At 38.4% G+C, this 24694-nt stretch overlaps 2 protein-coding genes across 3 annotated transcripts in view; one reads left to right on the top strand and one right to left on the bottom strand.

Moving 5' to 3' along the window:
- LOC137626551 (uncharacterized) overlaps nt 1–372 on the bottom strand; it is an 81478-nt gene extending 81106 nt beyond the window's left edge. The window contains exon 1 of the mRNA XM_068357598.1: nt 1–372. This exon is cut by the window's left edge and continues 320 nt beyond it. Coding sequence (XP_068213699.1) covers nt 1–372 — 372 coding nt within the window.
- Nucleotides 1–24694, top strand: part of LOC137626535 (nucleolar protein 9) — a 538921-nt gene that overhangs the window by 299391 nt on the left and 214836 nt on the right. For both annotated transcript variants that reach the window (XM_068357589.1, XM_068357582.1), the window contains exon 6: nt 16993–17136. In XM_068357589.1, coding sequence (XP_068213690.1) covers nt 16993–17136 — 144 coding nt within the window. The remainder of the gene's footprint in view (nt 1–16992; nt 17137–24694) is intronic.

Here is a 24694-nt window from a genome sequence, read left to right as displayed (position 1 = left end):
TTCTAACGAAAAGCCACACACACTATAAGTATCATTCATACTCAGCCACGTTTCATCTGTATTAATACATTTATCCTCCACACTCACTTGTACATTTACACCCTTGTCATACTTATTTGTATTCTTACCTATACCTATAAATTTCCCTTGCACTTTCTCCTCACTTAAAACTTTCAAACGCCTCTTTTTCCTATATTTAACCAACACTAATTGTTTATTTTCCAGCCCTAACTTCTCATGCATACTATATTCATACTTGCTCATTTCCAACCAATTATTCATCCCATTCTCACAAACATTAATCCTATTCCTTCCACACACACAGGAGGACTCACCCAGCTGAACCCTCTTACACTCTAGTTTCCCGAACATCCTGGCTGATTTACTCCCTTCTTCCTACATACCCTAGCTACATGCCCATCTACACCACATTCAGTACACTTACCCCGCGGCTCCTTGCACATTCTAGCATAATGACCATCCTTACCACAATTACCACAAATCACATTCATACGATTACTACGACATCCACTCGCTATATGCCCAGTCATACCACACCGATAACATTTTATCCCTTTCTCTTTCTTGCACTCACTAATTCTATGCCCTACCTCACCACATCCAAAACAAGCACCTAGAGCCCATCTACATTCATTCTTCTTATGACCTTCCTTTCCACACCTATAACACTTTTCATTACGGACACGACTATCTGACATACCTCGATGCGCACTAACACTCCTATCCCTCCAAACCTGATTCCCTTGCCTAAACCCTTCATTTGTCCTTGCAGGTATTCCCACATTACTCGCCCTAACACTCCTATCTACTACATAATCAGCTACCCTCATTGGTCCTCTCAAAATTGCATCCTTATAACTACCAAATTCTATTACACTTTCTTCCATTCCAGTTCTTACACTCACAGATTTACTTTCTTTCATGCACCTATCTAACTCATAATCCTCAACTATCTCTAGTATATCATCCCATGTCAATCTCTCTTGCGTCCACCTCATTTTCTCTTTGCGTTTCAAATTAATAAATTCACACACATTCTCAGGTACTGTTGCCAAAAACTTCCTCATTAACTCCTTATTTTCATTTATGCCTTCGTCCCCATACTTCTTCCTAGCTAACGTTTCCAACCTACATACGTACATTGATATCGCTTCTCCTGCATTCATCCGTGCTTCATCAAAATCATTCTTACGCTTATACTTAACACTCCCTTTCATATGTTTTACCTGCTCAATTATTCTCTTTCACACTTTCATAATCAACGTCCCCTACACTCATTATCACTCCATACATCGTCAACAAATACCCAGTCAAATATTCTCCTAACTCCCTAGCCCAAACTCTTTTACTATCACCATACTTATCCTGACAATACCTCTCATACTCCTTGAAAAAATCATATACATCCCTACTGCTATGCTCATTGAACCTTTCACACCGAGGTACCTCTCTCATAAACACAGTCTTACACACATCACGTTCATTCTCACTGCTATCATCACTGTCTACTCCCTTGTTACCTTCTTCCTCATTCGAATATAATGAATCCACTTCCACACTTAAATTCCTATCCTTAACCATTCCCTTCTTACCCTTTTTCTTACTTACCACTTTCACCCATTCACGATCGTTCTTGCTATCAACCTGATACTTTTTCTTCTCTTTCTTCACATCACTTTTACCTTTCCTTTCATCTTTCCTCTCACCTTTCTGTTCATCCTTACTATGCCTAATTCCCTTATCTTCAATATCACCATCACTATTACTACTATCACTATCACTTCCTTTCCCATTATCACCTACCTTAACCTTCTCTTCCACTACCAACCCATTACCCGAAGCTGAGGACACTCCTCCGACTGCCCCTTCACCCATTATAATTTTCATCATCCCCATGACTTGCCCCATCATATCTTCCATTCGTTTCTCCATTCGTTCTTCATTCTCTTTCATCCTCATCTCAAAACATTCTTCCACTTTCGCTACAGTTCCCTTTAACTCCCTAAGCTCCTTCTGCATCACCGCATTCTCCCAGTTCAACCTCTCATTCTCTACTAGCAACCTCTCCTCACGCTCCTTACTCAGCCGCAATTCCTCCCTCAAAACCCTTAATTGCTCCTCCATTTTTCATCAACCTTAATCCTAATTCCGTCCTTCGTCCAACAGTCCAGCTTCTATCCCACCTCGGCAGTCCCTGTTCGGGCGCCAAAATAATGTGGCGGGATGTTGCAAAAACAACCCCCACACCCTTGAATCACTCTAAACAGACCAATGTCTCCTCAATACAAACTTTCCCCTTACGTAATCTACAACCAGACTCTTAGACAAAAAGGACGAAATTGAAACCAAACATATCCTTAAAACTATATTTCTTGAACTAAAATAAATCATAAACTATCCGCAATCAAAATAAACACTTAAAACTAATCAAAACTTAATACTATATATATAATAACCAAAACACCAATCATATAAACTAAAAAAAACTATCAAAACTTAACATTAACCGCACACCACCAACACCAAAAAATAGATATGTGTATATATATAATCTTACGAGACCAACACTCGTTCACAGAAAGCCGAACTGTCTTTACGGCACAGTACACACTAACACAGCTCAGATCAACAGTCCGCTGGGTGGCAATTTGCCATAACTGCCTCCGTGATTGGGGTGGTCGTTCTAATCATAATCATCATCATCATAAACATCATCATTATCAGCAATCTCAATTCACAGGCCTAGGTCATCAACAGTTCAGCAATCCAATAAAACAGTCCAAAAAAATCGTATACAGGCCAGGTCATCAACAATAATCCACTTGCAAAACTCGAGTCTCTCCAAAGGAGGAATCACGGCTCAGAAAATCAAAAATCACTTCCTCGCTGGTAAAGAAAAATAATAATTCCAGCGTTCACACAACTGACTCAGGACGCAGTCAATCAAAAAAAGCATTCGCTCCGAAACATTCACCACTGTCGTAACCTAACTAAAGAATGTAAACAACAATCTCATTTAAACCAACAGTCTTTCTCACCACAAACGACCGTTAACCTAACTACTTTCGCTCGCTAACACAATATTTCTCTCTCTCTCTCTCTCTCTCTCTCTCTCTCTCTGGATTTGGCAAAAACAAAAAATAAAAATAAAGTAAAAATAAATCCTCCACATATATATATATATATATATATGTATATATATACATATATATATATATATATATATATATGTATATATATATATTTCAGAGCTCGACCCATGTTGTTCTGATGGAAGTTCCTCTAGGCAGCATCTACTTTGGATATTTCCTGCAAATTATATACCAGAGAATTTTACCTGTAGAGGTATCACAGTGTTGTAACCACTGGAGCGAATATTCCAAGAGATATCGTGTATATAACAGGGACGTGTTTAAAAAAATTACGGTTAACTCTCCCCGCATAAAGTTAAGGGGGCCCCCCCTGCTAATGCCGTTTTTTTTAAGGACAGGACTATGACATTCATACCAATTAATAAGGAGATTTGGGACATCCCCAAACTGCATAGTATTTTTACCTCTGATCTTCAATTTTGCAACGCCAGGGCAAATTATCCTGAAAATGAGTGTTTGTCAAATTCTATCTTCTCCCTTAATAATTAATGTAAAGACCTAGGATTACTACCCTATATAGACCTGATGTAGATCAGTAAAATGAGGAGCTTTTTATAAAAGTAATTTTTTTATTTTGCTAGATACAGTATAAATATTTTCCTAATAGTCAAGATATAAACCCTAAAAATTGAGGAAAAAATAAAAAAAAAATGGAAAAAAATGAAAAGGCAACATTTAATTGTTTTATAATGTCTTTCTAAGTTATATACCACATTTCAATGCTATATCTTTAAAACTAAGGGAGAAGATAGAATTTGAAGGTCAATAAGTATAGTTTTGAGATATGGGCATTCAGTTTTTCTTTGTATTTTACAGACAATATTGATAAATCTTGATTATTATGAATTTTATGTTCTTTTTTTTTTGGATATTAATAAATGAAACAAAAGTTATTTATCATAATTTAATCTTAGATGAAGATCCTTTTGCTCAATATCCTGCTTCTTTTGGCTTCTGTCAGGCAAGGCGGCCGCTTCCCCATCCACACCCCCCTAGTCTCTCTCTCTCTCTCTCTCTCTCTCTCTCTCTCTCTCTCTCTCTCTCTCTCTCCTGAACTCTTAATAGAGCGAATTTTTTTCCTTATGTTAGCAAGATTTTGAAATTATCTTTTCATCTTTGAAATGATAAAATTCTTGCCGAAAACGAGAAAAACAAACTTAAAAATGAGTGATTGTCAGAGGGCGATCAGATTTTCTTTGTATTTTTACAAAGACAATATTATTAAATCCTGATCATTATGAATTTTATGTTCCCTTTCGGATATTAATAAATGAAAATAAAGTTATTTAGCATCATTTAATCATAAACGAAGATCCTTTTGCTCAATATCTTACTTCTTTTGGTTCATGTTAGAGAAGGCGGCCACTCCTCCATGGACACCACTCTCTCTCTCTCTCTCTCTCTCTCTCTCTCTCTCTCTCTGCGTCACTACAATGTTTTTGGTTTATTGAGTTACTTTTACTAATTACCCTGTAACTTAATTTATAAAAGTAAGAGGAATTTTGACAAAATATTTTGTACACGCATTCTCCATTGCCAATCCTATCCCATATCCTTCGAGATACCAGATATGCCAATATATGCCCCATATATTGGCATATCTGGTACCTCGAAGTGTATGGGGTAGGATTGGATATGTGGGAGAGCAGTTACAACTCTGATCCCAATTTGTTACTGTAAACATGTCCGCTGGTTCGCCATTCCTACTTCCAGCGCCATCTTGTTTGATCACTTTGGGAGTTTTCTGCTTGTTTCGTCAAGTTTTTGTGCGTATTTGGGATTATGGATGCTTCTGCTTCATTGGTTAAGCTGAGTACTTTATCCTTATTTGGAGGAGGATTTCGCGTCCCCCCCTTGTTTTTGCGCAATTTGTGGGTTTTTATCTCATGACTGCCGCTTAACCGAACCCGGAAGCTCATGTTTTCAAATCATTCAGTGTTTTATATGAATTTCTTAGCTAGCCTTGTAGAAGTGTTCTCTCTCTCTCTCTCTCTCTCTCTCTCTCTCTCTCTCTCTCTCTCTCTCTCTCTCTCTCTCTCTCTCTGTGGATGTCATGAGATTCAGGTATTAAAAGTTTGTTGCTGGCATAACAACTTCTATTTGTGTTCGATCTACTGGAGTCCAGGTATGGATGATTCTAACTTCGATTGTCTTCTTGCCATTATGGCTAGGATACAAGATGATAAAAAGTCCATTTTTGTCTTTGTGATTTTAATGCTCACCATAAGGAGTGGTTAAATTCTGTTTTCCTACCGATAGCCATGGCTTAAGAGCTAAGGACTTTGCCTCTGAATCAGGCTGTGAGCAAATCATAAATGAAGCTACTCACAGGTCTAGTAAATTCTTGGATCTCGTATACAGTAACTCCCCTGGCATTATACCAAGTAAGGTTGGTTCTCCAGTTGGGACATCTGATCATGCCTTGATTTCATTAGTAGTGAAGACTGAGCAGCCTGTCCCTGATGTACCATACTCATGTAAGATTTATGGGAAAACTCAAGCAGGTTTGAATGGGATTTTGCAAGATCTTTTGGGCCTGAATTGGTCACAATTGTATAGTAGTGTTGTCCCTTTGAATGAGAATCCAGTCAACATAATTGATAGGCGTATCCCTTGTCGTGTGCTAAGGTACCGAGTGAGGGACAAACCATGGTTTAATGATGATTGTAGACGTGCTTATTTGGAGAAGCAGGATCCCTATCATCTTTTGATGGGTAACAGATCAGGTTTGACCTGGAACAACTATACTAAGCTTAAAACAACTTTTACTCAGAGAGTTTATGCTTCTGCTGAAAAGGAATACAATCTAATCATAAAAGAAACCGTTTTCTGGTACAACCCAGGAATATAAGTGGTGGACTATCCTTAAATCTGCACTTATTGGTGTATATGCAACAGTTCCTCTTTTATTTAAACCAGATGTCTCAGTCACTCACTCTCCAAGGGAAAAGGCAACCCTTTTGGCTGATGTGTTTCACAGTAAACAGAGTAATGAGAAACTCGAACTTCCTCATTCCTGTTTTCCTGAGGCTAAACTAACTAGTTTAGCTTTTCGATCTCGTGAAATTAAAGCTCTGTTGATGGACCTTGATGCTTATGGAGGTGTAGACCCAAATGGTATTTTTCCTTTGTTTTTTTTTTATAAAGAGTGCAGATTTCTTAGCTCCAAAGCTATTGAGTACTTTGTGCAAGTTAGCAAGAAGAGGAGCTTTTAGCACTTGTTGGAGAATTGGTAATGTTACTCCACTATGTAAATGTGTTTGTTGTAGCTCAAGTCCAACTGATTACCGCCCAATTTCCACAACTCTCTTATTGTCTAAAGTTTTTGAACGTCCTCTGGCAAATCGTCTGAATAGATTTGCTGAAGGTAATCATCTGTACCCTAGTTTGCAATTTGTTTTTCGTATAGGCCTTGAAGCATGTGATGCTCTTCTTACAATCTCCAGTGATGTACAAAAATCCCTTGATTGTGGTCAGAAAGTTTGTATGATTAGCCTGGATTTTAGTACTGCCTTTGGTCTTGGTAATCATGAGGCCCTTGTTTTCAAACTCAAACAGTTGGAAGTGGGTCGGTCGTTTCTTAGTATTATTATTGATTTTTTAAGTATTAGATCTCAAAGAGTTGTTGTTGAGCATCTTAGTGAGTACTGTATAGATATGTGATATCTGGTGTTCCTCAGGGTAGTGTTCTTGGCCCATTACGTTTCATACTATATACACATGATGTGGTTCGGCCTAGGAAACAAGTTTGTTGCCTATGCAGATGATGCTACTCTTTGCATCAATTTCATTTCCTGCATGTAGATCTGTGGTAGATGAATCCCTTAATAGAGATTTAGCTAAAATTAGTGCATGGTGCAAATCATGGGGTATGAAGTTGAATCCTAACAAAACTCAAAGTATGATTGTAAGAAGGTCAAGGACAGTGGCCCCTTAATATCTGGATCTCATCATTGATAAGGGTTCTTTAACTTTGTATCACTGAAAATTTTAGGTGTTTTGAAAACCACATTAGGTCTATGTCTTCTTCAATTGGACAAAAAACTGGCTTATTGAGAAAGTCTTTTAAATTTTCGGTGATCAATCTATTCTGAAGAAGTGTTTTAATTTTTTCATTCAATCTTGTTTTGAGTATTGTTCTCCTGTCTGGTTTTCAGCTGCTGATTCTCATCTTAATTTGTTGGACAGGAACTTACGGTCTATTAAACTTCTTATTTCTGATCTAGATATTAATCTTTGGCACCGTCGTTCAATTGGTTCGTTATGCATGTTGCATAAGATTTTTCATAATACTGACCATCCTTTACATTTAGATCTCCCTGGACAGTTCCATCCTGTTCATAATACTAGGCATGCAGTTAATTCTAATAGTCAGGCCTTCTCCATTATGAGGCTCAATACTACATAGTATTCTAGAAGTTTTTTTCCAATTGTGATCAAGTTGTGTAATGATCTTCTTAATCGGGGTGTTTAATCAGTAGAGCTTTAAAAGTTGAAACTTGCAGCGAATGTTCTTATGTTGAACAGGCTCATATAAGTCTTTTTTAGTCAATATATTAATTATCTACTCTAATCTTATTTATGTTTTTTCAAATATTTTATTTTACTTTTTTCATTACTTCTGATATCGTTTTTTTATTTCCTTATTTCCTTTCCTCACTGGGCTATTTTTGTCTATTGTAGCCCGTGGGCTTATAGCATCTTGCTTTTCCAACTAGGGTTGTAGTTTGTCTAGTATATATATATATATATATATATATATATATATATATATATATATATATATATATATATATATATATACAACATATATATATATATATTTGGGCTTGTGCCATGTCGTCCTGATGGAAGTTCTTCTAAGCAGGTTTCTATTTGGGATATTTCCTGCGAGTGATATACTAAAAATTTTACCTGTTGAGGTATCACAGTCACTACCCGTGGAGCGAATATCCCGAAAGATATCGTGTATGTAACAGGGGCGTGATTGAAACAACCACGGCTATCCGTCCCTGAATAGAGTTAACCTTGTCTCGAAGGATGTGGGATAGGATTGGATATGTGGGAGAGCTGTTACTACTCCGATGCCGTACCAGATACGATACCGAGAGAAATGCTACTAACAGTTTGTAGTTCCATATTTTCACGATGCGAAGTGTATGGAGCAGAACGGCAACCAGTTTGAACACTGTGAGCTGATCTTTTTTTTTAACATTCTCAAATTGCCCCATGTATCCTTACTTTTCCACTGTGAACTCTTAGAATCGTAAATGTGCATTGTTTTTCTCCTGTGAATCTGTTTTCCACATCAATATCAATAAATTGAACAAGTTGTATACATTATTTTGGAACACCCTGTACATATATATATATATATATATATATATATATATATATATATATATATATATATATATATATATACATATATATATATATATATATATATATATATATATATATATATATATACATATATATATACATATATATATATATATATATATATATATATATATATATATATATATATATATATATATATGGATAAATATCAACACAACATCGTGTTCAAATAGAAATAAATTTCTACCTCATACTTGGGATCGAACGCTAGCCCCTTCTAATGAAAGGCCAGGTCGAAACCAACCATGCCACGAGAGCCCATAAAGGATATCTGAACCTGACACTAATCTAGCTGTCCGAGGATTTACCTGGTGAGACATCAGTCTCTTTACCAGCGAGTTTTACCAGATTTCCCCGGGCCACCACGTGACACAATTGGTAGTAATTCATTCAAATTACCCCTAATGAGTCAATATGGATAAATATCAACACAACATCGTGTTCAAATAGAAATAAATTTCTACCTCATACTTGGGATCGAACGCTAGCCCCTTCTAATGAAAGGCCAGGTCGAAACCAACCATGCCACGAGAGCCCATAAAGGATATCTGAACCTGACACTAATCTAGCTGTCCGAGGATTTACCTGGTGAGACATCAGTCTCTTTACCAGCGAGTTTTACCAGATTTCCCCGGGCCACCACGTGACACAATTGGTAGTAATTCATTCAAATTACCCCTAATGAGTCAATATGGATAAATATCAACACAACATCGTGTTCAAATAGAAATAAATTTCTACCTCATACTTGGGATCGAACGCTAGCCCCTTCTAATGAAAGGCCAGGTCGAAACCAACCATGCCACGAGAGCCCATAAAGGATATCTGAACCTGACACTAATCTAGCTGTCCGAGGATTTACCTGGTGAGACATCAGTCTCTTTACCAGCGAGTTTTACCAGATTTCCCCGGGCCACCACGTGACACAATTGGTAGTAATTCATTCAAATTACCCCTAATGAGTCAATATGGATAAATATCAACACAACATCGTTTTCAAATAGAAATAAATTTCTACCTCATACTTGGGATCGAACGCTAGCCCCTTCTAATGAAAGGCCAGGTCGAAACCAACCATGCCACGAGAGCCCATAAAGGATATCTGAACCTGACACTAATCTAGCTGTCCGAGGATTTACCTGGTGAGACATCAGTCTCTTTACCAGCGAGTTTTACCAGATTTCCCCGGGCCACCACGTGACACAATTGGTAGTAATTCATTCAAATTACCCCTAATGAGTCAATATGGATAAATATCAACACAACATCGTGCTCAAATAGAAATAAATTTCTACCTCATACTTGGGATCGAACGCTAGCCCCTTCTAATGAAAGGCCAGGTCGAAACCAACCATGCCACGAGAGCCCATAAAGGATATCTGATCCTGACACTAATTTAGCTGTCCGAGGATTTACCTGGTGAGACATCAGTCTCTTTACCAGCGAGTTTTACCAGATTTCCCCGGGCCATTTATTTCTATTTGAACACGATGTTGTGTTGATATTTATCCATATTGATTCATTAGGGGTAATTTGAATGAATTACTACCAATTGTGTCACGTGGTGGCCCGGGGAAATCTGGTAAAACTCGCTGGTAAAGAGACTGATGTCTCACCAGGTAAATCCTCGGACAGCTAGATTAGTGTCAGGTTCAGATATCCTTTATGGGCTCTCGTGGCATGGTTGGTTTCGACCTGACCTTTCATTAGAAGGGGCTAGCGTTCGATCCCAAGTATGAGGTAGAAATTTATTTCTATTTGAACACGATGTTGTGTTGATATTTATCCATATTGACTCATTAGGGGTAATTTGAATGAATTACTACCAATTGTGTCACGTGGTGGCCCGGGGAAATCTGGTAAAACTCGCTGGTAAAGAGACTGATGTCTCACCAGGTAAATCCTCGGACAGCTAGATTAGTGTCAGGTTCAGATATCCTTTATGGGCTCTCGTGGCATGGTTGGTTTCGACCTGGCCTTTCATTAGAAGGGGCTAGCGTTCGATCCCAAGTATGAGGTAGAAATTTATTTCTATTTGAACACGATGTTGTGTTGATATTTATCCATATTGACTCATTAGGGGTAATTTGAATGAATTACTACCAATTGTGTCACGTGGTGGCCCAGGGAAATCTGGTAAAACTCGCTGGTAAAGAGACTGATGTCTCACCAGGTAAATCCTCGGACAGCTAGATTAGTGTCAGGTTCAGATATCCTTTATGGGCTCTCGTGGCATGGTTGGTTTCGACCTGGCCTTTCATTAGAAGGGGCTAGCGTTCGATCCCAAGTATGAGGTAGAAATTTATTTCTATTTGAACACGATGTTGTGTTGATATTTATCCATATTGACTCATTAGGGGTAATTTGAATGAATTACTACCAATTGTGTCACGTGGTGGCCCGGGGAAATCTGGTAAAACTCGCTGGTAAAGAGACTGATGTCTCACCAGGTAAATCCTCGGACAGCTAGATTAGTGTCAGGTTCAGATATCCTTTATGGGCTCTCGTGGCATGGTTGGTTTCGACCTGGCCTTTCATTAGAAGGGGCTAGCGTTCGATCCCAAGTATGAGGTAGAAATTTATTTCTATTTGAACACGATGTTGTGTTGATATTTATCCATATTGACTCATTAGGGGTAATTTGAATGAATTACTACCAATTGTGTCACGTGGTGGCCCGGGGAAATCTGGTAAAACTCGCTGGTAAAAGAGACTGATGTCTCACCAGGTAAATCCTCGGACAGCTAGATTAGTGTCAGGTTCAGATATCCTTTATGGGCTCTCGTGGCATGGTTGGTTTCGACCTGGCCTTTCATTAGAAGGGGCTAGCGTTCGATCCCAAGTATGAGGTAGAAATTTATATATATATATATATATATATATATATATATATATATATATATATATATATATATATATATATGTATGTATATATATATACATATATATATATATATATATATATATATATATACATATATATATATATATATATATATATATATATATATATATATATATATATACACACACACACACACACACACGCACACAGTAGATCCCCCGGGTACGGCGTCCCCAGCTTACGTTTTTTTCCCGTTACGGTATGGAATACAATGTTTTTCGTCCCCTTGTTACGGCATTTTCCCCACCTTACGGCTTCGAATTCCAAAATTCAAACTTGGCAGTCTGTACGCGTATGACTGTGCGAGTCACTCGCCTCACACCACGCTCATAGGTCACTAAGAAGCTGCTCTGCTATTGGTCGGCGTGACGGCATCACTAAGATGCCGATACGCTATTGGTGGAAATCCCTCCCACAAAGCGTGAGAGTGATGCTGCCTCTCTCCCTCTCTTTGATAATCCCGCGCTCAGTTCATAATCTCATGTGTGTTTCGTAATGACATGATTTCGTGTGAGTTTTTGTGATATTGTATTTTTTGTGCATTCTAGTGCTTAATTCCAACTTTAATTCATTAGCCATGGGTCCCAAGATTGCTAGTGATGTTAAAGGGAGAAGTAAGAAGAGGATTACTACGGAAATGAAGCTGGAGATAATAAAGAAATACGAAGAAGGCATGCGCATCGTTACTCTCGCTAGTACATATGGCCGTAACCAGTCAACGATTGGTACAATTATCAAGAACAAGGAAGCCATTAAAGCAAGTAAGTCTTCTAAAGGCGTGACTGTCCTTGCCAGTAGAAGAACCTCAATCAACGACTAGATGGAGAGACTCCTTCTACTATGGATTAAAGAGAAGGAAATCGCTGGTGATACACTCACGCAATCGGTAATTTAGCACAAGGTGAGTGCCGTCTTTGCCGATCTCGTGGAAGCCCAGAGAGACAGCGGAGATGAAGGAACGTCGCAGCAAGTCCCTCAAGAGTTCATGGCTTCTCATGGGTGGTTTGGTCGTTTTAGGAAGAGGTCTGATATTCACTCAGTCGTCGGGCATGTAGAGGCAGCCAGTTCTGACAAGAGAGCAGTAGACTAATTCCTCAAGAAGTTTGAGAAATTAATTTCCAGAGAAGGCTACATTCCTGGCCATAAACCAATGAAGGACAGACTTACCTCGCATTTTGTGCAAATGCCAGTGGGAACTTAAAAATTAAGCCCCTACTGGTTTACCACTCAGAGAATCCTCGTGCCTTCAGGGCACAAAATATTACAAAGGATAGGCTTTCGGTATTTTGGAGGTCTAATGTCAAGGCCTGGGTCACGAGGACCATATTTATTGAGTGGGTAAACGTCTGCTTTGGTTCTGCTGTCAAGAAATTTTTAAAAGAGAACAATCTTCCTCTAAAATGTCTCCTGGTACTGGATAATGACCCTGCTCACCCTCCTGGCCTCGAGGCCAACATACATCCGGACTTCTCCTTCATCAAGGTTCTCTATCTGCCACCGAACACCACCCCTCTCATCCAGCCTATAGACCAGCAAGTGATTGCCAACTTCAAGAAACTTTACACAAAGCATCTGTTCAGAAGATAATTCGAAGTGACCTAAAGCACTCAACTCACCCTCCGTGAATTTTGGAAGGGGCATTTTGACATCGTTCAATGCCTGAAGGTAATCGATAAAACTTGGAATGAGGTTTCACGGCGCACCTTGGACTCCTTATGGAAGAAATTGTGGCCAGCTGTTGTGGCTGAGTGCGAATTCAAAGGTTTCCAACCCTCAACCGAAGACGAGGCTGTTGATGATCCTGCACCTGAGGGTGATGTTGAGGAAATAATTTCAATCGGGAGGTCCATGGGGCTTGTTGTCGATAACCTTATCAAGGAGCACAGGGAGGAGCTTACGACTGAAGATTTGAAGGAGATGGAGGCAATCAGTTGACCATCATTCAAGAAGAGCACCACTCTAGTGGTGGCGAGGACGGAGAAGTGTCAGGAAGCAAAGATGATACAAGTTATTCTAGTAAAAAAGCTAAAAATGAGTAAAGAGAAGATGAAGAAGTGCTACTGTATAAAATTAAGTTCTAGAAAAAAAAATCATAAAAAAATTTCAAAAGACAAGAATAAAAAAAGCATTTTTAATTTTAAGTGTTCAATAAAAATAAATTTATTATTAATTGTAACATAATTAGCATTGATGCGTTTTTATATCTGCCGTCTCCTCCCCCCTCTGCCTCCACCCACTACCAGCTCAAGTCACGTCACTCCAAAGGTAAATAAAAGTTAATTTTTCCTTTACAGTACAGTATATAATTTTTATTTATAATGTTATTTAATTATATACTGTACATGTATATTATATATAAGTACTGTAGTACAGTAGTTACTATACTATTTTGTTACTAATTTTTAATATTTATGTAAAATTTTGATGTTTTTACCTGGGGTTTTGCACGCATTAGCTATTCTATTGCCTGCCATACGACATTTTCACCATACGATACCAACTCCAGAACGGATTAATGTCGTATGGCGAGGGTTTACTGTATATATATATATATATATACATACTGTATATATATATATATATATATATATATATATATATATATATATATATATATATATATATATATATATATATATATATATATATATATATATATATATATATATATATATATATATATATATATATATATATATATATATGTATATATATATATATATATATATATATATATATATATATATATATATATATATATGTGTGTGTATATATATATATATATATATATATATATATATGTGTATATATATATATATATATATATATATATATATATATATATATATATATATATATATATATATATATATATATATATATATATATATATATATATATATATATATATATATATATATATAAAATATATTATATATGCAGCAGCTACCTGTTGAGAGTTATGGGGTCTTTTGAAGGGCAAGACAGTACTACATTGGATCCTTCTCTGAATGGCCAGACAGTACTACATTGGATCCTTCTCTCTAGTTACGGTTCATTTTCCTTTGCCTAGACATGCACAGCGAAAGTCTGGCCTATTCTTTACTTGTTTCTCCTCTGTTCTCTTGCCTCTGACAACACTAAGATAACCAAACAATTCTTCTTCACCCAAGGAGTTACTGCACTGTAATTTTGCGGTGGCCACTCTCTCTTGTTAACGGTAGAAGAGACTCTTTTTTTTTTTTTTTAGCTATAGTAAGCAGCTCTTCTAGGAGAAGGACACTCCAAAATCAAACCATTGTTCTCTAGTCTTGGGTAGTGCCATAGGCTCTGTACCGTGGTCTTCCACTGTCTTGGGTTAGAGTTTTCTTTCTTGAGGGTACACTCAGGCATGCTTTTCTGTCTTGTTTCTCTTCTTGTTTTGTTAAAGTTTTTATAGCTTATATAGGAGATATTTATTTTATTGTTGTCACTCTTCTTGAACGATGTCTCACAGGAGTATATAATACAGGAGAGGGGGTTCCCAGCCCCCTCGTCCCGTCCCTTTTAGTTGCCTCTCACGACACTCAGGGATACGTTGGCACTATTCTAATTGTTTTTGATGTCGGCTAACCCCCCAAATTGGGGGAAGTGCCTTGGTATATGTATGTATGTAATTCTTCTTAAATATTTTATTTTTCCTTGTTTCCTTTCCTCACTGGGCTATTTTCCCTGTTGGAGCCCCTTGACTTATAGCATCCTGCTTTTCCAACTAGGGTTGTAGCTTAGCAAGTAATAATAATAATAAGAATAATGTGTTTGTGCATTGCTCATACCATTACGCCTAAGGTTTAGGTAAACATTAAGAAAGTTTCTTTCACATGTTAGACCTCATCTTATGATGCAGTGTTTTAGCATTTCTAAATCATTTGTGATAAAAATTCCCTAGCCTTTAATAGTTGTTTGAATCTTACTTAGGGTTCCATTGGCGCCAATTGTGAAGACTGCTCCGTTCATCAGAGGAAAATTTTTTTTTCTTGACCCAGAAGATAATTTTTTTCCAGAATTCATCGCTTTGGGGTAGTTACTTAAGGCAAATGAGAACCTTACTTGATGGTGCCTAACTGCCAAAGATGGTCCCCTTTGTAGTTTGAAGTGGTAAATGCCAGCTCCATGTAATCTTCTTTGGATAGTATATGTCAAAACATGATCTATTTCCCTTCTAATAACTATTATGTTACTTACTGAATGACGAGGAGCAAAATTGACAATCAGTTAATCTTCTCCCTCTGTAGTGAGTTTCGATTCACCTTGCCTCTATATTCGTTCACAGTTCCCAATTCATCTTCCCTATTTATCCATTGATGTACTGTTATTTTGCGTCTGTTTAATTGTTGCGCTATATTTGTTTTTGGTATCTTGGCCTTGTGCATCTTCATGATGGAATTGCGCAGTGCTAGAGAACAATGTTCTCTTCTATTCTGAGCCATAACAATGTTTTTAAAATTTATTTGGTCTCACTTTTTAATCTGCTGACTGGGTTACTAGTTTTCAATTGTTTTATGTCATTCTTGATGACGTAACAGCTGTAGAATCGATCGAAGTAAAAACTATAATAATAATGAATATTTAACTTTAAAAAAGACTGAGTAAATTATATGAAAAACTGCATCAAAATAATATAAGGTAATTATGATAAATATAAATGAACATATATGGTAATAATGGAATAAAACAAGTGATTTCATGCCTCACAATTTATGATAGATTCTAATTTGTTTATGTACATAAAAATGGACTTTAAATTATATGATAAACTGCATCAAAATAATTTAAGGAAATAATAATAAATATAAATGAACATATCATGATTGATTAAAACAATAAGTTTGTGTCACAATTTACAATAGATTATGATTTCTTCACGTTCCTAAGTGAACCAAAAGTATGACAATGTTTAATTTTGTTTCTCGTTTTCCTTGAATTATGTGAAAATGACAATGATTTTTATTGTGAAAAGAAATTAAATCACCGTGGATATCATTTGATATAATATTGCTAAGAGACAAAAAAAATATGTATGATATAATAAAGAAAATAGTTGAAACCATTTGAGCGAAAAATTTGAAACAAGGTATTCATCGTTCTGTAGGCGATTGTACCTCACCCCTTATAACATCTTTCATTTGTACTGTATGTGATATAGTGATGGATTTAGAAATGTTTTTATATGAAAAAAGGGTAACCAAAAAGTTGCAAACAAGAATTAAGCATGTGTAAGGTATGAAGAATGGCATAGGTTGCTTGTGCTCTTTCATATAGAAGCTTTATTTCCAAACATCGCTAATTACTATGTGTTTTGCTGTAATTGAATCATTAGCCAATGAAATATACAGTAAGTAATTTTGTTTCGCTAAAAATACTAATCTTGAATATTTCTTAGGGTTCTCCTGTAAGAAGGTAGACATGGAGATGTTTTTTGCATGCTTTATTTTTTTATTTATAAACTATAGTTTAGTTGTATTGCAGGTGATGATGGCTTGTGCAACAGCTGATCAGCTCCATAAGTTGTATACTCAATATTTCAAAGGACACATTGGAGAGTTAGTTAAGCACCGGATAGGTAACTTTGCTGTTCAGAAACTCCTTCTAACATGGCAAGAAAAAGAAAAGGTTAGTTTATTCATTGATATGTAAAATAAATAAACTGTTTCTGACCTATGAAAAATTTATTTTTTGGGTGATATAGCCATGTCGTCCTGATGGAAGTTCCTCATTAACAGCTTCTACTTGTGATATTTCTGCGAGTTATATACCAGAGAAGTTTACCTTAGAGGTATCAACGGAGTTCCGACCTCCGGCGTGAATATCCCGAGAGATATCGTGTATGAATCACGGACGTGTTAATAATAAGCCATAGTTATTCTTTCCCGAATAGAGTTAACCTCTTCTTGAAGGAAAGGTGAGGGTAGGATACGTGGGCAGGAGAGCCATTACAACTCCCGATCTCGTTTCTTGTTGAACCATTCCAAGAGCAGCACCACATGATGCAAGGTCACACACTGAGAAATGGGAAAGTAACGGGCGGGCCATCAGGACGACATGGCTATCTCACCAAAAAAAAAAATAGATTATTCCTATGTCAAAATCCACTTTTTGAGCTCAAGCCATGTCATCCTGGTGGAAGTGTACCAGAGAATCATCATTCTCAGTTGGGGCCAGAAGAGTTTTAGCCCTGTAACTCCATATATATAAGCATACTTCCTACAGCATGGGTAACTATGATACCGAGCAATTAGAGTAAGCGAGAAGTTTGTACAAAAGTAGGAACAAAGTAAATCAATAGCATAGTCCCACTCCCTGTGAAGAAGAACTTTGTCTCCAGTAGATGGAAAAACTTTAAGTCTATAAAAGGCAGGTTAAAAAATTTTGATACACTACTTTTATTTTATATAGATAGCAGGTCTAAAGAAAGGGAATGCAAAGAGGAATTGTAGTCTTTTGATGTTTCTGAAAGTACATACAACAAGATATACAATATATATGTACATTTATATATATATATATATATATATATATATATATATATATATATATATATATATATATATATATATATATATATATACACAGTGGAACCTCTACATCCGAACGTATCTACATCCGAATTTTCCAACATCCGAAGTAAAATTCGAGCAAATTTTTGACTCTACACCCGAATTTTATTTCGACACACGAAGTAAGCAATTTTCGTCGTACCAGTTGTATCCGAATTTTTCGACACGCGAAGTACAATTCGAACACGTTCCGACTCTACACCCGAATGTTTTTTTCGACACCCGAAGTAAACAATACTCGTACGCGTAGTCGGTGCTCATAGCGCCTGAAGTGTTTTTTATTTCCGCCGATAGAAGGCAGCACATCGACCTCGGAGGGACGCTCAATTAGCGCGGCTTGGGTCAGTCCTCTGTTCTCGTCGGCTTCTTGCAGTTGTGCTCTGTGCATTCTGATATTAACTGTGTTTTAATCGTGATTTTTTACGTGCATCCATTAACGATAATTTACGTAAAGTATGGGTCCCAAGAGGCTTAATTTTTCCAGTGGTAGTGGTAGTGGTGAGAAAAGGAAGAAGGAAATGCTTTCTATAGAAATTAAGCAGGAAATTATTGAAAAACATGAGCGTGGCATCCGCGTGAGTGAACTTGCTAAACAGTATGGCCGTAATATGTCGACGATCTCGACAATCCTTAAACAGAAGGAAGCTATTAAAGCAGTGAAACCTTCTAAGGGGATCACTATAATTTCCAAACGCCGTACCCCTATCATAGAAGAGATGGAACGACTTCTACTAGTGTGGATTAAGGATAGAGAGATCATTGGCGACACCATCACCGAAACCGTTATCTGCGAGAAGGCGCACGCCATCTTTACGGACTTGAAGGAGGAGAGCTATGGGGGTGATGCTGGGGAGAGTTCAACCGAGCCTTCCTCAGATGATTTCAAGGCATCTCGTGGCTGGTTCGAGAAATTTAAGAAACGGTCCGGGATTCATTCAGTTGTTCGCCACGGAGAGGCTGCTAGTGCGGACACAAAGGCTGCAGCTGACTTTGTTAAGAACTTCGAAAAGATCGTAAAGGAAGAAGGCTACGTAGAGCAGCAGGTGTTCAATTGTGATGAAACCGGGCTGTTTTGGAAGAAGATGCCGAGTCGAACCTACATCACTGCCGAAGAGAAGAAATTGCCTGGGCATAAGCCAATGAAGGATCGGTTGACTCTTGCTCTATGTGCCAACGCTAGCGGGGACTTTAAAGTCAAGCCCTTGCTTGTTTACCATTCTGAGAACCCTAGGGCCTTTAAAGCACACAACGTCGATAAGGATCAGCTTCATGTTTTCTGGCGATCCAACTCGAAGGCCTGGGTCACTAGGCAATTCTTTGTGCAATGGGTAAACCAAGTTTTTGGCCCTTCTGTGAAGAAGTATCTTCATGAACAGAAATTGCCTTTAAAGTGCCTGCTATGCCTTGACAATGCACCCGCTCACCCCCCCCCCCCCCCCGGACTTGAAGATGATATCTTCAATGAATTCAAGTTCATAAAGGTGCTGTATCTTCCACCAAATACCACCTCTATCCTCCAGCCCATGGACCAGCAAGTCATCTCTAATTTTAAGAAGCTGTACACCAAGCACTTATTCAAGCAGTGCTTTAATGTCACGCAAAGCACCAACTTAACTTTGCGTGAATTTTGGAGGAGCCACTTCAACATCGTGCACTGCTTGAAGATCATAGATCAGGCTTGGGTGGGATTAACTCGACGGACCCTCAATTCTGCATGGAAGAAGCTGTGGCCTGATGCAGTTTCTCCCCGAGATTTCGAGGGTTTTGACCCCGAACATGATCCCGTGGTCGGTGCAGCGGAAGCCGTAGAGGAAATCGTCTCCTTGGCAAGTCCATGGGTCTGGAGGTAGACGCAGATGACGTTACGGAACTCGTCGCCGAACATCACGACGAACTGACGACGGATGAGCTCAAGGAACTCCATGCTATGTCGGAGCACATGAGTGATGACGAGGAAGAGAGCGAGTAGGTAGAACATGTGTTAGGTTCAGCGCAAATAAAAGAGGTGTTAGGAAAATATCAAGACGTGGTCGACTTCATCGACAAATACCATCCAAAGAAATTGCAGGTTTGTCGTGTAGTTTCTCAATTTGATGATGTTTGCCTAACTCACTTTCGAAACATTCTGAAAAGCCGTACCAAGCAATTATCTATCGATGCTTTCTTTAAAAAAACTGCGAAGCGAACTCGCGATGAAGAGGATGTAAGTGAACCGAAGAAAACGGTAAAGCGTGAAGCGGAAGAAAGTGAAACACAGAAAACGGAAAAAAGTGAAGCAAAAGAAATTCAGTCAATTTTAAATGTAAGTGATAGTGATTAAAATTACGTAATCATCAAAGAGAAAAAAAGAAAATGTAAAAAAAAAATATAAAATATAAAAATAAAAAAAAAATAAGCTAAGTTATGTTAAAGTTCACTTAGTGTAAGTTAGAATAAGTTACGGTAGTGTTACGTTTATCGTAGTTAACTTCTCTACCTCCTCGCCGTCCGTCCGTCTCCTCTCTCCTCTCTGCGTAGCAAAGACGAACAACACCTGCGCTGGAGTTTCTAAGGTAAAGTGACGCTAAAAACCCGTTTCTTATTTATCATTTTTTTGCTAATTCTTCTTATTTACATGTCTATTCTTCTTATTTACATGTCTATTATCTAATTTAGTGTTCATTATTCTCATGGGAAAATTATGTGTAGTAGTTTATTAAGAAGTTATCATAGGTTTTTGGGCTCAACCACGGATTAATCCTATTTCAATGTATTCTTATGGGAAAATTCGTTTCGACATCCGAACAATTTCTACATCCGAAGTTGGTTCTGGAACGGATTAAATTCGTATGTAGAGGTTCCACTGTATATATATATATATATATATATATATATATATATATATATATATATATATATATATATATATATACTATATATATATATATATACTATATATATATATACTATATATATATACTATATATATATATATATATATATATATATATATATATATATATATATATATATATATATATATATATATATATACAGTATACAGAAAACCGGAGTTTTCAGACCCCAAATTATGGAACAGAGTAGTAAAACAATAATACTTGTGACATAAAAGGAAAATATCACCTGTGACTCGTTATAATATTAAAAAAGCATATGGAACAAAAGATCATAGTTCCCTTGCACAGTGTAGACTGAGAAGTCCCAATTGCAGAGTCCAAAAGAGTCCATACACAAGACTTAAGAAGCTGGTCTAATCACACTATCAGCAGCCCCCACTAAATGTTTAATCTCTTCCAACTGACTTAGCAAATGTTTGAAGAACACTCTTGAAGGTTTCCATCCTGTGTAAGCTTGTAAGCCTGCAAAGGACATAGATTGAAAAAATTTTAAGGAAGAGGCAAGTTTTATTGGGTCATGACCCGGTGGAATACTTTCCTGGTCAGCCCCTCTGATGAAGTAGGTGAGTTTCGACCTTGCCTGTTTCAGAGAAAGATTAGATCCTGTTGACTCCCTTTTAAAAAGTTGACTGTTTAAAGGCCCGGCTCTTGGACAGATAGGCTTTAAAGCACTCCATGGGGCACAGAGAAGGGTCCTCCTTTTGTGGAACAATCTTCCAGGGACCCAGCATTTTGTGGGAAGTCGTTTTTTTGCCAGAATGCATGATCTAGATTAAGGTTTACCTCTTCCGAATCCGAGAATTCAATGTGGCCATCATCCCTTGAAAGGGCCACAATCTCACTGACTCTAGCACCATAAGCCATAGCCAGAAAAAATATAGACTTTTGAGTAAGATTCCTCAGAGAGGCAGAGGCGTTATCTATGGAAATGCAAAGTGCAGAATTTTATCCAACGACCATGGAATAGCATTGGGAAGAGCATTAGGTTTCAGTTTAGCACAAGCCCTCGGGATCTTATAGAACACCTCGCTATTGAGGTCGATATCAAAAGTCTACGTGATCAGTGTAGTTAGTGCCGACTTACATGAGGCAATAGTTGTAGAGGCTAGACTTTGATTGTGTAGTGAAATAAATAAAGAAATACAGAAGTCCATAGAAATAGAAGAGGGTGGATGACTTTTCAAGAATGCAACCCATTTTTTCCTGGAAGACAAATGTTGTTTTGTGGTGTTGGACCTGTACTCTTCTATGAAATCAATTCTTTCCCTAGCAACTCCAATTTTTCTTTGAGCCGCTAGGGCGAGAAAATCATTAGCTGAAGGGTTTTTGTTATACAAGAGGAAGCGAATACAGTTGTCTGTTGAACAACCTGGGATAGCTATGGAGATGGTAGAGGGATCTGGAGGGGCTTGAGTTCCAGAACAAGAGGGTACCACTTGCTCTTGGGCCACTTGGGAGCCACCAGAGCTGCTATTCCCCTGAAAGTCCGCAGTTTGTTCAATACTTTCAGTAGAAGGTGGAATGGAGGAAATAGGTAGATGGGAGACAACTGGTTCCAATCCAGAGACATCGCATCCATTCTGTCGCTTCCAGATCTAAGTTTGGTGCCACATGCCAGGGAAGTTTCTTGTTGAAGCTCATTGTAAAGAGATCGATTTGCAGTTCCGGGACTTGCTCTAGAATGAAACAGAATGATTTTCTGTCCAGAGACTTCTTTTTCCTGAGGCTTGGATCTTGACAGGGCGTCCGCCGTCACATTGTGAACCCCTTCGAGGTGAACTGCTGAAAGATGCCATCTCCTTTTTGCTAAAGAGAGAATGGCGAGGATTACATGGTTGATCTGAGGAGATCTGGAGCCCTATCTATTGACACAGTGTACTATTGTGTTGTTGTCGATGACCAATTTGATGTGTGATCTCGTCTTTGGGCATAGTCTCTTCAGAGTCAGAAACATTGCCATAGCTTCTAGAACATTGATGTGAAACTTCTGAAATGCGATCAACCACTGACCCTGCATTTTCTTGGAAGACAAGTGTCCCCCAACCTTGTTCCGAGGCGTCTGTGTGAATAGTCACGGAAGGAGGAGGGCACTGTAGAGGGACATAGTTAGATAAACTCTTGGCAGTGGTCCTTGGCTTGAGCTGTGGAAGCAGCTCAAGCCAGGGTTTTGTGGCTAAGATCTCTCCAACCATCGGATGCCTTTCTTTTCCAGACTCTGTTGACATCTTTGAGTCTTGCTTTCAGGATTAGGTCTGTCATGGCAGCGAACCGTAGTGACCCAAGACCCTTTCTTGTTGCCGTCTGGTGAGTACTTGTGAACAAAGTAGGCACCTAACCGAGTTTGCGATTTCCTTTCTCTTGCCGTGTGGTAGAGAGAGGGTGTGTGACTGTAGATTCCAGGGAAGTCCTAGCCACTGGAATTTCCGAGCTGGAGATAGCCTTGACTTCTCGAGGTTGATTTGGCAGCCCAGAGATTGTAGGAAATTCATGACCTCTTGGGCTGTTTGATGACATTCCAACTTCGTTGCAGCCCCGACTAACCAGTCGTCCAGCTAATTCATCACCTGAAGGCCTCTGTTCCGAAGTTGTTGGACAATGGCTTCGACTAGTTTCGTGAAAATCCTCGGAGCTATACTGAGTCAGAAGGGCATAGCTTTGAATGTGTAGGACTTTCTTCCCAGTGTGAAACCAAGGTAGGGGGAGAAGTGCTGACCTATCGAAAGATGCTAATAGGCGTCTGTAAGATTTATGGATGTGGTGTTGGCCCCCTTGGGGTAGTAGGGTCCGTATTTGCGAGATAGTCAGCATTTGGTACTTGGCGTTCAGAATGATTTTGTTTAGTAGGGACAAGTCCAGAATAGTTTGAAGAGTGTTCGAATCTTTCTTGGCCACGCAGAATAGCCGCCCTTGAAAGTTCAAGGATTTTGTGCAATGGATGACTCCCTTCCGGAGAAGGCCCTGAACATAATCCTCCAGAAAGGGGGTTGTGGGTTGAAAGATTCTCTTGAACTGAGGTGGTTTCTGTCTCCATTTCCAGCATAGCCCTTTTGAGACTATGTTGTGAGCCCAGGGATCAAACTTCCATTGATCCCTGAACAGGTGAAGTCGTCCCCCTACCAGAAGCTCCTCATTGTTGTTGCGAAGGACCAGCAACTTTAGACATCTTATCTCTACTGCCTCGGCCTCTAGTTCGACCGCCTCTTCCAGACCTTCCCCTGTTATCAGAGCCTTTCTTGTGAAATTTGGCAGCGTGAAACGTGGTGGTAGCTCTCTCGTACACCGGGATAAAAGCTGGAGACAGTGAAATATTCTGCTTGGGGAACCGCGTACACAGCCTGTTAAATGGCGGCAACTGAGGCTATTGCGACAGGAAAGGATTTCCTTCCCCTGAAGTGGCTTGAGGGCTTCTTGCCCTTAGGTTGAGGTCCTTCATTGGTGGTAAATTTTCATTCAGAGGAAATACCCCACTTGTCTATAAGGCTCTTAAATTCTCCTGAAATGCTTTGTCCATGACTTTTTTAACAAATTTCTCAGGAAAGAGATCCTTCCCCTAGATAATGTAGTCGATCAGTTTTTTAGGTTCATGTCTGATCGTAGCAGCAGCTAGGACATGTTCCATATAAGCTCTTCTGGCAAGGAAGAAAGCATGGAGATCCCTATGAAACATGATTAAGTGAGTTTTAGCCAAGACAAGGAAGAGATCATATTTGGAATAGT

Source organism: Palaemon carinicauda, chromosome 2 (genome assembly GCF_036898095.1).
Source record: "Palaemon carinicauda isolate YSFRI2023 chromosome 2, ASM3689809v2, whole genome shotgun sequence".
Taxonomy (NCBI): Eukaryota; Metazoa; Arthropoda; class Malacostraca; order Decapoda; family Palaemonidae; genus Palaemon; species Palaemon carinicauda.
Note: the sequence above shows the minus strand (reverse complement) of the source record. Positions and strands in the feature narration are given on the sequence as shown.